General features: G+C 29.3%; 1 protein-coding gene across 5 annotated transcripts in view; it reads right to left on the reverse strand.

The window, feature by feature from the left end:
• Positions 1-16,548, reverse strand: part of LOC106680424 (protein fem-1 homolog CG6966) — a 188,331-nt gene that overhangs the window by 156,391 nt on the left and 15,392 nt on the right. For 4 of the 5 annotated variants that reach the window (XM_014420135.3, XM_014420134.3, XM_014420136.3 and 1 more), the window contains exon 1: positions 9,415-9,574. The exons of the other annotated variant lie outside the window; for it this stretch is intronic. In XM_014420135.3, the coding sequence (XP_014275621.1) occupies positions 9,415-9,474 (60 nt within the window). In that variant the 5' untranslated portion in view covers positions 9,475-9,574. Of the gene's footprint in view, positions 1-9,414; positions 9,575-16,548 lie in introns of those variants that run through there. 5 annotated transcript variants of the gene reach the window in all.

Below are 16,548 nucleotides of genomic sequence, written 5' to 3' on the forward strand. Positions count from 1 at the left end.
TTTTTACCGCACTCCCGACCATTTCCATAATTTTAAATTGGGTAATGTTTATTTTCAATTATTCTAAATTAAAATTAATCAATATGATGATATAGTAAAATAAAACATCTCTTATATTTTCAACGGATACTTCGAGCAAAGTTGGCTTTATCTTAATATCAGAAGTAAATACCTTCTTTGATGAGCCATATTCAGATCTTTAAAAAGCAAAAAAACTTTATTTATATTTGACCTCCTCACTCTTCCTTTATCCATCCACCTGTTAAACATAAGAATCTCAACATCCCTTTCCCTAGAATTGCTTCCTTTGAAAAATCCATTATCGTTCGAGCTACTTCATTTTGAATTTTCATATCCACATCTATTCGTAAACTTCCTCCGTTCAACATTAAATATATATCCACCTCCTTGATAATATTTCTTAAACTATTAAATAATAAATATCCATGGAAGCTTGCATAAATATGGACTCATATTTTTATTTTATCCATATAATTATTACTGTTATATTTAATTTTATTTTAACTTCACATAATAAAGCCAGACAGATGCTGCTCACATTGTTGTTTTTAAGAAGGCAAGTGTCCCAGAATAAATATAGATAGATTATTCGTTTGATTTCAAGATTTTAACCACTAAGTCTTAAGCCTCCGTTGGTTTTTTTTTTAGATCGTTGAGATGTGTTATATCGGATCAGTATCTTGTTTGATTTTAACTGGTTAGTTATCTACTACTGTAATATCCTACAACTGAATGGAACTACGACTGAATGGTAATACGATTCTTTTATGTAAATGAAGGAAATGCATATGTCATCCCCTCCCTGCTAGGTATTTATGACAAAGGTCAACAGCCCAGGATCCATCCACAAGATGATGAAGCGGCTGCGGCCAACGGTTGAGGGATTGTTGCCTGTGATTGATGACGGACATTAGGGCTTCGTGTCCTGTTTTCGTAGTGAATATTTACAATGTAATATTCCCATTGAGTCGACTCGCCCACAGCGATACCAAATCCGCCGCCTCATTACCAGCACACTTCCTTTTTCAACGACCCGCTACGATTTACAGGAGAGAACTTGGGGCTAAACACTTGTACGATAGGATTGATGGTCCAGCACCAATTTGAGATGTCCATCAAAGGATAATTGTAACTGTAGACCATCCCTTTAAAGGAGGCATCATCATGGAATGTTGTCAACAAACAAAATAACTTCAGAAAATGCATTACAGAGTTATCGATAAATCTTACTCCTTTAACGACATAAAGATAGAACATTAAATTTCTTTTTTTAGTTAACTTACATGTTTTAAGGTATCGTAATTCCTAAATATTAATTTGAAAAAATGTCGTTCATATTGATGTGGTCACTACTCTTGTTTTCTAAGGAACTCAAGTTTTTCTGAGCCAGGGATGTCCAAGTTTTTTACCTTAAGGGCCATACTGACACTCCAGGAAGTCCTAAGGGCCACCTCTCCACTAAGTGCCGAAGGCTTAGACCTAGCAGTTCATTACGCGTAAGTACTCATCATTAATTACAATAATTAATTATATACTTCAAAAATTTTGGGTAGTATAATACAAACCCTAGTAAAACAGGAAGTATGATATCCCACAACTAAAGCCCAGGTTCCATGGTAACGGCGATAGCGACAACATTCACTACCACTACCACCGTTTAAATTATAACAATAATAATTTTATAATTATAAAATTGACTTTCGTGGCAGTACTGCCATAATATCAGACTGCGCTTGATGGTCGGTAGCAGTAAAAGCTATCTGCGCATGCGCGACAACTAACTGCCACATGTAGACATCTTGTCAGTGAATTACAAACTTATTAAGCTCGCAATTAACCAAATAAGACGAACTTATAACATGGGTAACAACAAGGATGAAAACTAATAAACCTCACACAAGAACCCTTGGAACCCTACAAAAATACTTTTTGTAGATTCCCATTTGGATTTTTTTTTTCAGAAATGTTTGCTAGAGTAAGTGACAAAAAAGTAAAAATATTTCTCCAAGAAATCAAGATACCAGATAGACTAGAACCCAAATATCTTAGGCGACAACTACTTGTCTTTCATGATGCTATAGAACACAAGAAGAAAAAGTGGAAGTTTAAACGACATCCCATAAATATATTTTTTATTCGCATAATCCTACGTAATATATTTGCGTAGATTTAATACGCTTTAGATGTTATATTAAATATATATTAGATTCTTTCCTTCACTACCCAACTTTTTTTTTTATAAATATATGTTTATTGAAATTTACAACTGTACATAGTAATGCATTCAGTAAATTTAATTTAGTGTATAATGGAGTGATACATGTTCTTTTCAGGCACCTCGGAGGATTGTCAGGAACGGAAGAGGAAGCAAGGTTAAAAACGTGTTGGTAGGGCGATTAGTGAGTTCATAATGGAAGATCGGTTACATATGGAACATTAAGGTCTTCATGGATGATTTTATTTGTGACAAAGTAAGGACCGTAGAGGATTTTACGAAGAGTTTTGGATTGTAAGGATTGAATACGAGAGGAATTCGAAGGTTTAGTGGAGCCCCAAAGCTCAACTCCGTATGTCCAGATTGGCCTTATTACAGTCATGTAGATCAGTCTTTTGTAATGAGTGGAAGTTTAGACCGTTTGTCTAGTAAGTGCAGTTTCCTGTCTTTTCAGTCTTGTATGAGGATTCCAGGTTAGTGGTTTGTCCAGTTGCAGCCCTAGGTAGCGGATCTTTTCGATAGGGATAAGAGCAACATAACTAAAGGATACTATAGGACTATGATTTTATGTAATTTATTTTCTGATTTCAGACCAAAAAATACTTCACATACATATATTTTCGTTTAGCTTAACAAATCCAAGAAAATGGTGCGGGCGAATTCAATGAAGCCGGTAAGAAATGTGTACTAAATGACCTCCATTTTTAGTACTTTGACTAAATATGCTTTTCTTTCCAGGAAATATATTCAATTTGGGCGCAATAAATTTTTCCAATTTTTAAGATGAATTTTTCAGCAGAATACAGTACCAATAAAAAATGGTTTAAAAACAAAGATTAGCAGACCCTAAAAAGTTTGGAATAAAATATTTTTAACGATCACATAACTTCATCCACTTGGCAAAGTTTCATCCGAAGCAAACTTACAAACATCATCATAAACCATGTTGAAAACTATACAATATTTATGATCAGAGTGAAGAGATAATTAGTGAATGGACACAATGAGAAGAGAAACACAGACCGCCAGATCTGGCCATGAACTTACTTTTCCCTTCGTGACCTCAACGATCGGCCTACGCTCTTTCACTGTTTCTCAAGTGAATCTTTCTCATCGGCATTCTTCAATAATCATTGGTATTCAAAACAAAAAATCAGGAATAATATCTATGCAATTCGAATAGGTTTATAAAATTAAAGATTTGAATTAAATTGAAATTGATATTTTGTTTTTTACTTTCAATTGATAATTTCAACTCTTTCCAACATAAATTCCATGATGTGCATCAACGATTATATACGAACCCATAAGAGGAGATAAAACATATCTTATATAATCAAAATATGACTTAATCATCAATACAATAGTCGAATAAAAGCAAATATATATCTGACAGCATTAGAATGTCAATGGTTTAAGCTATGATTAGTTAATAGCAAGAAAGTGAATTATTGGTGACACAAAATACATAAAAATTTTCTTAATTCAAATGATTTTGAAACAGAGAAGACAACGTAGGAGATACTACATTTCATTTTTTTTTTTTTAAATCAATTTAAGGCGATCCACAGAACAATATGCTATTGCCTATGCACACTAATTTCTCTACTTCAATATATTTCTGAAAATATTAAAACACAGTAATATCAACTGCCATAATAATGAAACAGGGAATTATATCGGACGGAATAATATGTAAAATATTTTTTAAAAAATAAATAAAATATTAATTTAAAAAATAGAAGATAATTGAAAGGATTACATTTCTCTAACAATTGAAATATTAGCCAATATATTAAGACAATTATTACATTCCTATGATGTTAACATGCAACAAAATTTTTTTTTTTATAGCTTTTAAAATAGAGTTCGAAAAATAACTATACAGGTAATAAAACGTATTTCCATAAATTAATAATAGTTAAGACTTAACAATATTAAAAACAAGATATAGGTTACACAATAGTAACGATATATTTATGTAACCGTGATATTCAGGGCCTTACCAATTTATTTTTACGAACGACTAATTGTCAAATAGATCAATTTATTAGTGTTTGGTAGCAATAATTAATTTTTAAAAACTCCTATTTCACTTTTACATTATGTGTATAAGTTATAACAACGATTAGCTATAATGACCGAATGTGCCAAATCTCATGCAGGTCGAGTTATAAACGATATCCAAGGTAAATGCCCCATTTTGACCCTTTTTTGGCTCATTTTGTATTAACATTTTCTGTTAATCACCTCCACTAGATTTAATTATGCAAAGAAAATGTAGCTCCATGCCAAGAAATACGTCGACAGCCGAAATGATCTACTACAAGAGTCTTTAACTGAATCAGTCCAAGTCAACCGATGGGAATAATCAAATTGTTTCCTTATATTGGAATTTATAGTCTACTAATTCATATAATTTTCAAATTTTATTTTATTACAGTGGTGTGAATCACTTTAAAATTATCTGATTTCAATCAAAACAGTTTTATTTTTTTATAAGATATAAATTAATTTAACTTATAAATTAATTTAACAACACTAAATAGACAATTCTGAATAAGAATAAAAAGGAAATGTTAATTATAAATTTCGTTAAAGCTTTACATTGCATACTCACTTAGTGTTCCGTTATGTTAATTTCTATTTCAATGTGAATCAACCTTTAGGATGCTTATTGATAGTATTTCGTAAATATTTCACGTAGAAATTTTAAAAACAATATTTTTCCTTTAAAAATCTGTCGAAAAAATTATTATGACTCATTGATAATTAGAGAAAATATAATAGCATCTTTTTGCAAAATCATAATGGGGAATACGATGATAGTCATGATTTTTATCTTAGTTAAAAAAAAAACAAATATTTATATTAAAACCTTTTTACGACTACAGAACATTAAAGTAAGAATATCCTTCTTAATTAAACGTCAAACATAAGATCAAAATGATATATTATAATCAATTATGTCACTAGAGAGAAATAAAAATATGTAGCCTTGAATCAAAATAAAAACACCAGGCAAGTAATCAACACGCGGTGAGTAAATGCGCTCCTGATGTATTGAATACTTAGGAGCTTAGTTTAGATAAGCAATAAAAATAATTGTAACATTCTTTTGGGTGAAATCATCTTAAAAACTACGAAAAATAAGAAGCAGTTGATACCACTGAAACCGCTTATATGCAGTTATGATTTACATACGTTTACAATGGATAGTTAAATTTAATGTCCATTGAAAACGTAAGTAAATAAAAATAAAATTTAAACTATTTTAGTGGTATATTATAAATATAAATGATTGACCGTATTATTCAATAAGGCGATTTAAGTTTATAGCTTAAGACTTTCAAAACCGTGATGAAGCTTTACAAAGTGGGGCGAAACTTCGGAAAATAAATAGTTGTTAACTATTTTTGTTTATTTTTTTACCGCAACCCTCACTATCTTCTTTATAATTTAATAAATATATCATTAAAAAAAAAAAAAGTCTTAAGGTACTTTCTTACTCATATGATTCTCAATAACTAATTTTGATTCACCAAATGATAAAATCTGCTAGTAATTGTTTTCAAGTCCACTTAATGATTGATTATATTACGATTAAAATTAAATTTTTTTAAAAATTGTGCGTGTTTAATTATGTATTATATATATTATTTATTCATTAATATGTATTATTTACTTAGATATACTTAAAACCTTATTTTTTTTTTTTTTTATTAAAACCGTATTCTTGTATCATTTTGGTTTATGTCCTTAAGCTGCTCTTTAGTTATACTGGTTCTTTCTTTTTTATATTAGATATCATACATTTTCATATATATACATATTTCATATATTATGGTATTCAGTATAATATTATATGTATTATATATTTTTTTCTTTTTTTTTAAAGGAAAATATATCCTATATAAATCTAGGAAAAACAATTTGAACAAAACTTTTTTTCTATTGTTATAAATATATTATATTTATGTTTCTTGAGATTGAAATAACGCATATTAACTTTTTTCCTCCCAAGAATACAACAGTATAACAAAACATAACGAAGCCGTTTACATAGGCTTGCAATCGGGTAGGATAGGTTTTTCTCAAATTCTGTCTATGTTTTTCTCTTTTTCTCATTTAGTTATTCATTAATTTTGTATTTATCCATAATTGAATACTGCCACTAATGAGAACTGATTATTTATTTAAAATAAAAACAATTAAAGGTACTTCAGAGAAAGATTCTTTAAATCGCCATTTAAACCCTTAAAAACAATTTCAATTACAACAAAACCTATCTAATATTTAAGAAAATTAAATTTTACATCCCTATAATGAGTTTAATCAAAATCCTTAGAGTTGTTCTTGAGGAAATCGATTCTCTAAAGTGTCATTTCCGGTCAATCGATTTTATCGAAAAAGGTGCTGCCACACCCTCAGGCATAAATCTGCCCTCAATATGCAGTTTAAGTTCCTATGAAGTAAATATGATTTTTCATTTTTAACAGATATGCACACACCATTTTACGAGACGAAGTTCTTTGGACTCTAAGGATCTCAAAGCGTATTTTCCCGTTGAAAACTAGAATTCGAAATTTTTCACTTTCCCTTACAATATATTTCATATACAGATATGCGAAAGTCAAAAAGAGTTTCACGATCCTTTTAAAAAATTGCAAGGAATCTAGATTTATTTTACAAAATCAATCAACAGAAGGATAAATTTTTTTGATGAGGTGTTTATAGTTGACCGTAGATTACGGATTGGAGAAGATGGTCGGGGGGTGCGGTCAGCAAAGGTACAACATAAATAAACAAAGAAATATTTATTTATGCCGACGTTTCGACCTGATTTTCAGGTCTTAATCAGGGCTACAAAAACAAAAAGGCAACAACCATCATTTAAAGAGAAATAAAAATAAAATAGAAAAAATAATAAATATTTTTTTGATAATACCTTTTCTATAAATGTATTGAGTAAAATACTTGAATACAAAGGTAATGTGGTTTACAAACAATGACTAATAATATAAGTACGTTAAATTTTCGAATGAAGTATAAAACTAGGAAAACTTTTTTTTATTATTTTGTAGATATTTTAACGGACTATAAAATAGGATACTAGGATTAATTAAATGAACAATGATGAAAATCCACATTTTAACACCATATGATTAAAATAAGTAGTTTAACATTATTAATTTTTTTAAAATATTCTTTAAAAAAGTTAATTTTAATTTCTGGAGCAGGGGAAAAAAAAAGTTCACTGCATAAACCATAATATAAACTACAAATTAGAACTCATTTTCTTAGAATCGTATTTACGTATTGATAAAACCTATATTTATAACATAAACATCAATATTTCACATGGTTAGTCAACAAATTATTAAACTTGCCTTCATACATAGATAACACAATGTACTAACAAACACTGATAACATATCAAAGTGATATAAATACGCAGTAAACGTAGGGACAAGAATTCCGACAAGGAAATGGGTATAATAAATATTTTTAAATATCATCATTATAATTACAGGCGTCTGACTAATTAATAAAACGCAACAAACATTTAAATAATTTATATAAAATCTAATTCATTCAAGTAAAAAACAATAATTTAAAGAAGGGATTGTGTAAGAGTCAAACGTGATCCTTATAAAAAAAAATAGTGCTATAAAAATTTGTTCCGATATTCACTATAACCAGTTATTATCCATTACACTCAGCAATATAAAATTTAATAGTTTCCGACATATAAAAAAATAAACTCATTCTAGTAATACGAATCGTGCAATTTAAATTCCATTTATTTAAATAAATAAAAAAAAATCTTAAAGCATCCTTTAATTTTTATATTAAAAAATAATACAATTAGAAAATACATAGATATACTCTTAAATTATTTCACAGATCATAGAGAGTCGACCTGCTTTTGGACACAAAATAATATAAGACTACTTTTTTAATTTTAAGCTACTATTTAATATGATATTAAGGTAAAAATTCATCCCAATGTCAATATTATATATTTTTTCAACAAACAAACCTAATTACATTTATGAAAAGTAAGTAATATATTCCATTCAGACAATAACAGAAAACCTGTTGAACGGGTGGCTTCCTGGTCTGACTAACTGAAAAATGCAGTAACAAGAAAACTAAGAACTAGTGTTCCGTATTGATTAAAGTGTTTTACACTTTTTTTTTTTAATTATATTCCTTTTAACGGTTAAACTCTTTTCTTCAATGACTTCGATATCAAAACTAAATTTTGATTTTTATAATTGAGGTACAAAAATAATAATTAAAAAAATTCTCGGAAGCACTGAGAGGAAGAAAAAGAGATATTGAAAATTATAGAACTTAAAATGTCTTTACTTAAATACAATTCATAATAGCTCATTTCAAAAATTTAAATTCAAGTTATTATAAACTTGTTTACATTGAAATTTAGTTAGAATGAATAAAATATACATACTTAAAAAAAACTGACAAGAAAACAAGATAATAAAATAACATTTTTCAAATGTGATGATTTTGACAGGTAAATAATTTTTTTTTAACCTGTATTTTGATCTGTTTGCCCCATAAAGTGACTAGTGGTAAGGAAAATAAATAGGAAAGCAATTTAAAATTTTAAATGAAGTAAATTCATTAAGAACACCTTTCATAAAAGATAATAGAAAAAAATGAAATAAGTTAAAAGTATTATAAGTTAAATTAACTAGTTGTAATGAATCGATGTATTAATAAAAATTAAAATCTTTAAATTTTCTTACACAACCTATTTAATATGGGTAGTACTAGGATTAATTAACATAATTAGGCAGTGTAGGTTACATTTGAAGACAAAAAGTAATAACTGGTAATTTTCAGATTTAATTGTCTGATGTGAATTTAACAAGAGAAATGACGAGTAAGATGAGTTGTAAATAGAAGAAACAATGGATATGGGTTAGATTTTAAAAATGAGGAAATGTATTTATGATTTATTATGGAATAATGCAGTAGTAGAAAATAATAGGTGATAAACAAATTCTTAATAAAGGTTGTCGTAGTGAAGACAGAGAGGAAAGTACTATTACAGGGGCAACAAAGAAAGTATTGAAGTGGTAAAGGTTAGTCGTTCCCGACGGTGTCCATTATAATAGTTTAAAAAATATATTAATTAACGAAATTACCTTAAGCCGTCGGAGCTTGCCATCCCTAGCTGCGTTATAGACGACGTTCTTGAAGTCCATGTTCGCATTCTAGGCAGACTACAAAATGGCTACAGAGAACAGATGTGGGCCTGAGCTGGCCTCAATAACCACTGATCCCTACTCGTCCGAATATGGCCGCCCCGTGGTGGCGGGGAGCGCCGCACCACAGCGCCACCGTCGCCTATACCCCCACTCCTCATTCTGTCTCACTCCAATAAGTGTTCCGCTATCGATTAATAACTCGATTCTGATATTAAATTATACATAATCGTTAAGATAAATCATCTATTCCTTGGTCTTACATCTGTTTTCAGTTGCCATTGAATAATGACTTCTCACATAAACTAACACAGCATAACAATTATGTCTATAGGAAAAACCTTCAATCTAAAAATGAAAAAAAAATACACAATAATTTTTTCTATTCTACAGTTTAGTTTTCTCGCTTTAATTTAAGTGCTAATGTGCATCTGAGCGTCTTATAGTTTCTAAGACATACGTTTTCATAAACCAAACGTTTTTTCCAAACACTCATAAATAAACTTTTTTCTAATTCATTTTGACGAATATCATGAAAACTGCTAATAGAAATCCCTATGTTGTTCACAGAAGTTTCCATGATATTTTTAAAAATAAATTCACAAAATATTGATTTTTCGTTATTTGGATTAAAAATGTTACTTCTTGAAAAATCGTATTTAGGAACTAATTAACGTAAATAGCTCTATTAGGACTCATATTTTAGTATACCTAGTCTACTTTAAATAACGATTAAGGTAGTTTTAAAGATATTGAGTTCCGGATAAAAATAATTTTTTTTAACGTTATGAACATTAAAATAATAAAAAATTGGGGTTTGAAAAATTAGATCTTGATTCGAATATTAGCAAATTCACTGTACTTTGAAAAAATACTTTACTTTTTCTTAGAAGTAATTTTTAAGACAGCTATAATTTTAGTTTTTGTTTAGAATAAAATAAATCTCCCGGTAAGAGAACTAGATTAGCCCAATAACTACTTTTCAATGGCGTTTGCTGTTGTATAGTATAGATGAAAATTTGAATTATTTTTTAACAAAAAATAATTTTAACTGTTGAAAATATCTTCGCCAAAAACGGTAATTTTACGAGGAGTGTACAGAAACAAAATAACAAACGCAAAAAAAGGCAACATTTACGTTTCCTTTAAAAATTGAAGATTAAATATGATTACACATCTTGTTGTATACCAAAATTTACGAAATTTAATTCTTTAAATTTTAAAAAAGTTAAATATTTAAGCTACATGTAATACTTAGGGGTTATAAGTTTTAAACCTAAATAAGGAAGTAATTTTGACAAATCTGGCATATTAGCCCTGCATACCCTCAGACAGTTGTAAATTATTTACAAGCGTTTTTGCAAATAGTTTTAAATTACTTCTAGTCTAACTTGCAATTTTACTGGACTATCAGTACTAGAAGAAAATACCTTTCCATTAAAGAATAATATCAGTTTGCATATTAGCTTCATAAAAAACGAATAAGAGAAAATATATAATCATATCATCTACATATTTATTCATTTAATTTAATTAGCAGTATTTTCAGTAAATAATCATGGCTTAAAAGTAATAAAAATGCAGAATGTGAATTATTGAGTGAATAAAAAATAAATTTGGAAACCCGACTTATTTAGGAACATTAATTAATATAACTTATAGTACAAGAGCCGGGAAGAAAAAAAAGGCACTTATTTTACCCCAATTTTTGATGACTTTAGAGAAAACTATGTATAATTACTAGTGAAAATTGATGAGTCTACCAAGTATAGATTGGGGGAATAAAAAAAATGACGCCTGTTTCAAAACGTTAAAAAAAGTTAATTTTTCATCCGGAGCACTATATCTTTAAAACTACCAATACCTCTAGAGAACATAATTTAAAGTAGAGTAAATTTGCTAAAATATTATAACTGATAGAGCTATATATGTTCAATAGTTCTCGAGATATATCTTTTCAAAAAGCAACATTTCATAAAAATGTACCGAAAGATTAGTAGTTAGTGAATTTATTTAGAAATATTTATATCTCCAATTCGACGTACAAATGTACAAGTTAAACGTCATAAGCAATTTTATAGTCCATTAAACTAGCTTTAATATGAGTGTTAATAGACATCTGTACGTCGAATGGATTTTGATATATAGAAATCTCAAAATTAATTCACTCACTACTGATCTTTCAGTTCTTTTTTTAATGAAATGTTGCTATAAACTAGAAACTATTAAACGTAAATAGCTTTATTAGGGCTCATATTCTAGAAAATTTACTCCACTTAAAATGATGTTCTCTTAGGTTTCCTAGTGTTGTTGATAGTTTAAAAGTTATAGAACTCCGAATAAAAAAGTTTTTTTTTCTTAACGTCTTTAAACATCCACCATGTTAACCCCCCCCTATCTATACTTAGCAAACCCATCAATTTTGAAAATAATTATACCCAGTTTTCATTAAAGTTATCAAAAATTTGGGTGAAGTAACTGCCTTTTAACTGGGCTCTTGTATTAATAAGACCTGTGAAGCCCATCCAAAAACCGTAAATTTTGAAACTTCATCGAAGCAGGATTTGTTAAATTTACTCTTCTTTTTGCTAAGACCTAAATTAGCAACCTCTTTAATATCATCTCTGATTCCTACCCATATCTTCACCATCCTCACGTAGAGTTGCTAAGGTTTCATATCTGTTTGGAATTTCGAGTGCGAAATTATTTCTAATTGATTTTTAATTTCTCAAGATTAAAATTTTCAGAACAGGAACCGTTTTCATTTCGATACCTAACCCACATTCTGCCCCTCACGTTAATTAAACTATTTTGCCAATTATGTACACAAACATGATCAGTTATATTTCTGGTTTGCGAATCCGGTGATATTCAGGTATATTTGTGAATATCCTTACGTTTGAATGTAGTACTATTGATTATTAAGTTTTTCGAGATGTCAAAGTTTATATGTCGTATTCTATTATCATTACTATACTCATCAAAACTTTCTTTACTGAACGTTAGATAATAAATCTCTTCTCTCCAACCTTTGCATTCGTATCTCCTTATAATATTTTCTTGTAGTTCCATGTACTTCCTTTGCGAAGCCTTCACTGGCCAGCGAAACTCTTGCAGCGCCACGATTTCTAAATTGTAACCCTTAAGAGAGTAGATAATATAATATTTTAAAAGGATCGGAAACCTATCTGAAAGCTCCCAAACTTTTTAGTACGTATAAGTATAAGAGCCGGGAAGAAAAAAGGCAGCTACCTCACCACAATTTTCGATTACTTTAATGAAAACTATGTATAATTACTAGTCAAAATTGATGAGTCTGCCAAGTATAGGTAGGGGGGATAAAAAAAGGCGCCTGTTTCAAAAACATTAATTTTTCATTCAGAGCTCTATATCTTAAAAACTAACAACACTAGAAAATCTAATAGAACATTATTTAAAGAAGAGTAAATTTTCTGAAATATTATCCCTAAAAGAGCTATTTATGTCCAATAGTTCTCGAGATATAGCTTTTTAAAAAGCAAAATTTCTTGAAAATCCACTGAAAGATTAGTAGTTAGTTAATTTATTTTGAGAAATCTATATCTCGGGAACTACGTGACGTACAGATGTCTATTAGCACTCAAATTAAAGCTAGTTTAATGGACTATAAAGAAATTTATGACCTTTACCTTCGAAGGAATAGTAGTTTTCATGATATTTGCTAAAATAAATTGATTAATAGTTGTTGGAACAATAAGTTTGATTTATGAAAAACTTCATTTCAGAAACTATTGGACGTACAGCAGATGTCTGCCAGCGCTAAAATTAAAGTTAGTTAAATTTACTACAAGGTAGTTAATTATGTTTATCTTTGTAGGAGTAGTAGTTTTTATGATATTTGACAAAATAAACTCACAAAATGCTAATTTCTAGTTGTTCGTATAAAATGTTGGATTTTTGAAAAATAAATCTCTAGATCCATAAGACGCACATATGTCTGCCAATACTCAAAATAAAGGAAATTTAAGTTGCTATAAAGTAGTTTATGATACTTATCTTCGTAGGACTAGTATTTTTTATGATATTCATACATGAATATAAATTTGACAAATGAAAATTTGTCCGAACAACTATAAATCAATATATTTTAGCAAAATTCATGTAAACTATTACTCCTACGAAGATAAACATCATAAAATACTTTATAGCTCATTAAACTAGCTTTAATTTGAGTGCTAATTTACATCTGTACGTCAAATGGTTTTTGAGATATAGATTTTTCAAAATAAATTGGCAGACTCATGAATTTTGACTAATAATTATACATATTTTTCATTAAATTAATCAAAAATTGGGGTGAGATACTGCCTTTTTTCTCCTCTTGGGCTCTTGTACTATTTTGTATAAGCACAGAGGAAGGTCCAACTGAATTATTTTGTATATTTGACATTTTAATGATTTTCCATGATTTTTTTTAAATTGCAAACTTATTCTTCAGCTTTGGGAGTTTCTTATAATAAAAAAAAATTTCTCACCTTTTCTTGAATTTTCGCAGCAAATACTACGACGACTATTGGTTTGATATGACGCACTATTAATCATTGCCAATTTATAAATTTTCCTGTTTATTAAAATATTTTTTTTACTGGTTACTAAAAAAAAACAAAAAAAAAAAACTGATCTACTGATCGAGATAATTAAAATCTAACCCATTCAAAATTCCTGATCGATTCAATACTAATATTTTGTTAAAACAGGTTTTTAAAATTTATTAACTACGGTATTTTAATTCTAAATGTTGTTTAGTTCAAAATGGCCTATAAGAATTTTTAATTTTTTAATGATATATGTTATGTGCTCTAGAAATTGAATAAAAATATTTACCATTTTGACTGTTAATAACAGTTTTTCCAGAGCAAGCTGCTATGAGAGAAACCCCGAAGAACACTAATCTAAATTATAATTTATGAAGATCCCCCCCCCATCCATCGTCACCCCGCTACTGTGTAGTCACTTCCATTATTTCACTTTTTTGCTAAATCGTTACGCTCAATTTAGTTATTTCGGACAGTTTATTTATTGTTTTAATAAATCCCCATAATAAATAATTTATATTCCGTGCATCAAGTTTATTTTAAAGGTAATCACGAAGTTATATACCAACAGGTAATTGTTCAGAGAAGCATTTTAGTGACAAAAACTATGGTACTGTGCATTCATCTTCAGGCTTTGAGTTGAAATTAATCACCACTGGTTTTAGAACAGATAATTTTTGAAGAATTTATTTCTACTTTTACCTTTCCAAATTTACAAGTTATACTTTAAATTTTACATTATTTTGAGTCAAACAGAATGACGCAAATTGAAAAAAAAATTGAGTCGATTACCGAACCTAGAATATCAGAGGACGGTTTAGTAAAACTATGATAAATGTGATTAGAGATGGGAACGAAGAAGAAATTAATTAATAACATTCGGAGAAGAATACAAAATAAAAATAAAAACGAAATAAGCTCCGATGCCTTACAACGTGACATAACGATAAGACTCGGTGACTTCAACGCACGTGTGGGGAATAGAATCAGTTTCATTAAAAAAAAAAAATTATTTTAACTTACAAATCATTGTTCATTGCGTCAAATATCGGCATTGAAATTTGAATTGCTAATGCGAAATATTTTAAAAGGTATCTTCTACAACGAAAATTGTTCGCGGAACATCTTGGATGCTGGACAAAGGAAAAAATCCGATTCTTATCCTCGTGAAATTTCAAATATATTCAAATAAAGTGCGGTGATTCGTTCCTGCAACGTGATCCTGCTTGTAAAGGAATAGTTTATTTATTGTTGTAAGTCTTTTGAATAAAACATGAGACATTTGCCGAAAAAGGACTTACAGTCGACATTACTGTAATCCGGCACTAAAATGAAATTATTTTCTCCTTTTAAAACTTCCTTTAACACTTGTTTCATTTATAGGATTTTCTTCGAAAGGAAACGTTTATTTTTTTTCTATATGTCTTTAAATTTCCAACTGTAAAACCAGAAATTAAATAAATAAATGTTCATTGAATCGTGCAATGAATGAAATGAAAAAACATGATACAGGCTTGTAGAAGAACAACCTATTGGCAGCACTCCAATAACATTTCTACATTAGAAGGTCTCGAGGCCATCTTATTTTCAGACGCCTTGGAGGGTTCTGAAGAATAGAAGAGGGAGTTAGGTCAGAAAATAGTGGGTTTGAGTGGTTAGGGAGCTTATTATGAAAGGATTGATATCTGATTCTGACCAAATTGGCAACGAATAGAACATTAAGGTCTTCTGGTGATTTTATTTGTGACGAAGTAAGGAGCTTTGTGGACTTTGATTGAGGAATAATTTTGGATTGTAAGGATAGGATACGAGAACGTTGGTTTTAGTGCAGCCCCGAAGCTTAACTCTGTAAGTCCTTAGGAGCGCTTAGTAGACATTATTACAGTTATGTAAATGAGTCTTTACTAATTAAATAGACGTTTAGACCGGTTTTTAGTAAGTGTTGTAACAGTCAGAGAGCACTGTCTTTTCAGTCTTTTATGAGTATTCTCAGTTAGTCGTTTGTTCATACTTAGTACTAAGCAGCTGATCTGTTCGTTAAAGGGTATAAATAATAAATAAATATTAAAGGATATTGTAGGGTAGTACGTAGTTTTACTACAAAGGGTAAAGGTAATTTGCTGGAGTTTATTTTAACCCTCCAGTTTTAGATCATTCTTCAAGGGTTGTGAAATGGAATTGGTGAGTTTGGAATACAATTAATGGACACAGCAGACATGTGTCATCGGCATATATGGTGAGAATAGTGTTAGGGTGGGTTGTGGAATCAGCAATACATAATTATTATATGATTGATTGGAGAAGATGGTCGGGGGGTGCGGTCAGCAAAGAAACAACATAAATAAACAAAAAAATATTTATTTATGCCGACGTTTCGACCTGATTTTCAGGTCTTCGTCAGAGCTATAAAAACAAAAAGACAACAACTATCATATAGTTTTATCTATTTTATTTTAATTTATATAATTTTTTTCTCTCTCTAAATGATGGTCGTTGTCTT

Source organism: Halyomorpha halys, unplaced genomic scaffold (genome assembly GCF_000696795.3).
Source record: "Halyomorpha halys isolate HHAL.00 unplaced genomic scaffold, Hhal_1.1 Scaffold261.1, whole genome shotgun sequence".
NCBI classification, from domain to species: domain Eukaryota; kingdom Metazoa; phylum Arthropoda; class Insecta; order Hemiptera; family Pentatomidae; genus Halyomorpha; species Halyomorpha halys.